Source organism: Gracilinanus agilis, chromosome 2 (assembly GCF_016433145.1).
Source record: "Gracilinanus agilis isolate LMUSP501 chromosome 2, AgileGrace, whole genome shotgun sequence".
Classification (NCBI taxonomy): domain Eukaryota; kingdom Metazoa; phylum Chordata; class Mammalia; order Didelphimorphia; family Didelphidae; genus Gracilinanus; species Gracilinanus agilis.
In genome coordinates, this window is record NC_058131.1 from 334,548,211 (window position 1) to 334,551,101 (window position 2,891).

The 2,891-nt window shown below is 56.7% G+C and overlaps 1 protein-coding gene across 1 annotated transcript; it reads left to right on the forward strand.

The window, feature by feature from the left end:
* Positions 1-1,317: 1,317 nt before the first annotated feature.
* ID1 (inhibitor of DNA binding 1, HLH protein) lies at positions 1,318-2,561 on the forward strand. The gene is made up of 2 exons (XM_044661539.1): positions 1,318-1,870; positions 2,118-2,561. The coding sequence occupies exons 1-2, from the start codon at positions 1,460-1,462 to the stop codon at positions 2,157-2,159; spliced, it is 453 nt and encodes a 150-aa protein (XP_044517474.1). The 5' UTR covers positions 1,318-1,459; the 3' UTR covers positions 2,160-2,561.
* Positions 2,562-2,891: the final 330 nt, after the last annotated feature.

Here is a 2,891-nt window from a genome sequence, read left to right on the forward strand (position 1 = left end):
GCCCCTCCCGCCACGGAAGAAGGAGTTTACAGCTTCTCCCCTTCCCCAACTTTGCTCTTTGCAGGGAAGTTTGGGGCGTTAGGGGAACACCAAAAGCGGCGGCGGCAGCTGCAGGCAGGGTGGAGGCAAGGCCACCGCGTTGAGGCAAGGGCCAAGACCCGGGCTGAACCGAGCCAAAGCCAGAGGAGGCGGTACGGCAGGGCCACTTTGCAGGTGCGAGATGCAGCTAATCTCCACGTTGAAGTTTTAAGGTGATAAATGACTGACTAGCTCCGCGCAGAGCCCCCGCCTTTGCACTTTTGCAGGTGACTAACTGTGAGAGTGTGTGAGTGAGTGTTTGGGGCTGGGGGCGGGGTGGCGGAGAGGAGGAGAGAAAGGCGCGCGAGACCCTGTTTGCGGTCTCCATGACGACCGCCCGCGCGGCGCCAGCCTGACAGCCCGTCCGGGTTTTATGAATGGGTGACGTCACGGGACTGGCGTCTAACGGTCTGAGCCGCTTGTTTAGACACTGACTCCCGGCCGGGCCCTTGGAGGGGGTCGGTGAAAGCTGGAGGGGGCGGAGGCGGGGAGTGCAAGGCCAGCTGCGGTCTGGGAATGGGAGCTGGGGACCCCTCGACCCAGATCTGGGGTAGAGAATATGCTTACAATTCCCCCATTCCCTCTTTCTCCCGCAAGAAACACGGTCACGGAATGTGCAAGGGTTGGCGGAAATGCCCAGGGAACGGCGCTATTCGGAACCAACTAGAGTTTGAGGGAAGGGGGACCGAGATCCTTGCGCTCCCAGCCCCAGAATCTGCCAAGCGAAGTCCAAACCCCGAGGGAATCCCCGAGGCAGTTGCTGCACGCTGCTTCTGCGGGAGGAATGGTCACACTCCCTTATAACTCCTCGGTTAGACGGTCTTAGGTCGTAGCCTCGCCTAAGATTACAGGGTGGCACGGGGTGGGGAGTCCCCCTCAGCATCCTCCGGGAGCCCCGAAACTAGGGATACTAGGAGGGGACCTTTAAACTCCCTACACGACACCCAGGCTGTCTGAGCTGTCACTAAAACACTTAAAGCGGTTGTCACATTCCTGCAATCCCCTCCTCCAACCCCCCCCCAAGATTCTCTAACCCCCCCCCCAATTCCGTTCCATTGGGATCCTAGCTCCTTAAACTCCCTTTACGCTACGCCGCACGTGGGGAACTAGGGGCAGATCCCTAACAAGGCGGTAGGCCCACCCCCGGCCTATCATTGGCTACTTTTGAACGTTCTGGTCCCTCCTCCCTCTGGCTCCGGCTGATATATAAATAAGAAGTCGATTTGTGGACTTCGTACAATTGCGTTCCTCACGCTTTACTTTGGATATATCAGGTGTCTTCCCGCACCCGTCTTCCTCGCTCGTCTTCCTTCTGCCCTTGAGGTCTTAACGCTCACCCGTTTTCCCGTTTCCTCTTTCGTTCCTTGTTCGACAGTGAATCATGAAGGTTGCGAGTGGAAGCACCGCCGCTGGTCCCAGCTGCGCGCTCAAGGCCGGAAAGGTATCCGGAGGCGCCGGGGAAGTGGTTCGTTGCCTGTCGGAACAGAGTGTCGCCATCTCTCGCTGCGGTGGGGCCGGGACCCGGCTCCCTGCCCTGTTGGACGAGCAGCAGGTGAACGTACTGCTCTACGACATGAATGGGTGCTACTCGCGCCTCAAAGAACTGGTGCCTACGCTCCCCCAGAACCGCAAGGTCAGCAAGGTGGAGATCCTGCAGCACGTCATTGACTACATCTGGGACTTGCAGCTGGAGTTGGACTCTCAAGCCGCCGGCACCCCCGGGGCCCGCGGTCTCCCCGCCCGGGCGCCCCTCACCACCCTCAACGGCGAAATGAGTGCCCTTGCGGCCGAGGTGAGCATGCTTCCCGGTTCTCTTCATGGGAGAGACATCTGCTCCTGGGGTGGTAGGTGGTGGGGAAGGAATGTTGGGAAAGATCTAGTGGGGAGGGTCACGGACATACCTCTCACCCCGGCTTGGGTCAGAAGGGAGGGAATGTATGTTCATATGTCTATCTCTCCAGTCATGTGGAACGCCAAAGCTCTTCACGGTTCCCGGGGACCTGAACTCAACACCTTCCCTCTGTCCCTCTTTCTCTTAGGCTGCCTGCGTTGGTGCAGATGATCGCATCCTGTGTCGCTGAGACGTTCCTCGGACCACCACGGACTCTGGAAGCTGGGGCGAGAGAGAGAGAAGCGCCCGTGGTTTTCCCAGATTTCCCCATTCTCCTCCCGCCCTCGTGAGGAACGAGAGGTGTCGGGGAGGCTTGCAGTTCTGCGTGGGGAGTGATCTCGCACAAACCCCTTGGGATGAGCTGGTCCATCTCAGTGCGCCCCGTTGGGACTGGAGGGCATGGAACCTATGCTGCATCAGGGGCCGGAGGCCTCCGGGCCCCAGTGAAACTCTTGACTTCTCTGTGCAAGGGGGAGACCTGTTTATTTTTTCTAAAGACAGTCCTTGAAAAAAATGTAATTGTTTTTTGCTTCTCAGATTTCTGAGAAAATAATTTTGTATTGTATATTACAATGATTATTGAGAATATTGTTTTTACAATAGTGTGTGGGGCGTTTTGTTATTAAACAAATAATTGGTAAACTGAAGTCTCCTTACTTGGTTTTGGGATGAAACCCTGATGGATAAGGAATGGGGGAAATTGACAGCCTGTGGTTTCTGATAGCTGACACTATCTTAAGGGGTGGAGAAGAGTTGAGTGCTAACCTTTATCAGACTGGAAAGCCTCCTAGATCTTTAAAGTACTCTTGTCCGCTCCCCCCTTCCCCCCCCCCAGCACCATACTGCAGCTCTGCCCTTTTACCAGGGCCAACTCATGACCCAGCTGGCCTGCAACAGTAGGCATTAAGACAGCCACCTCTGT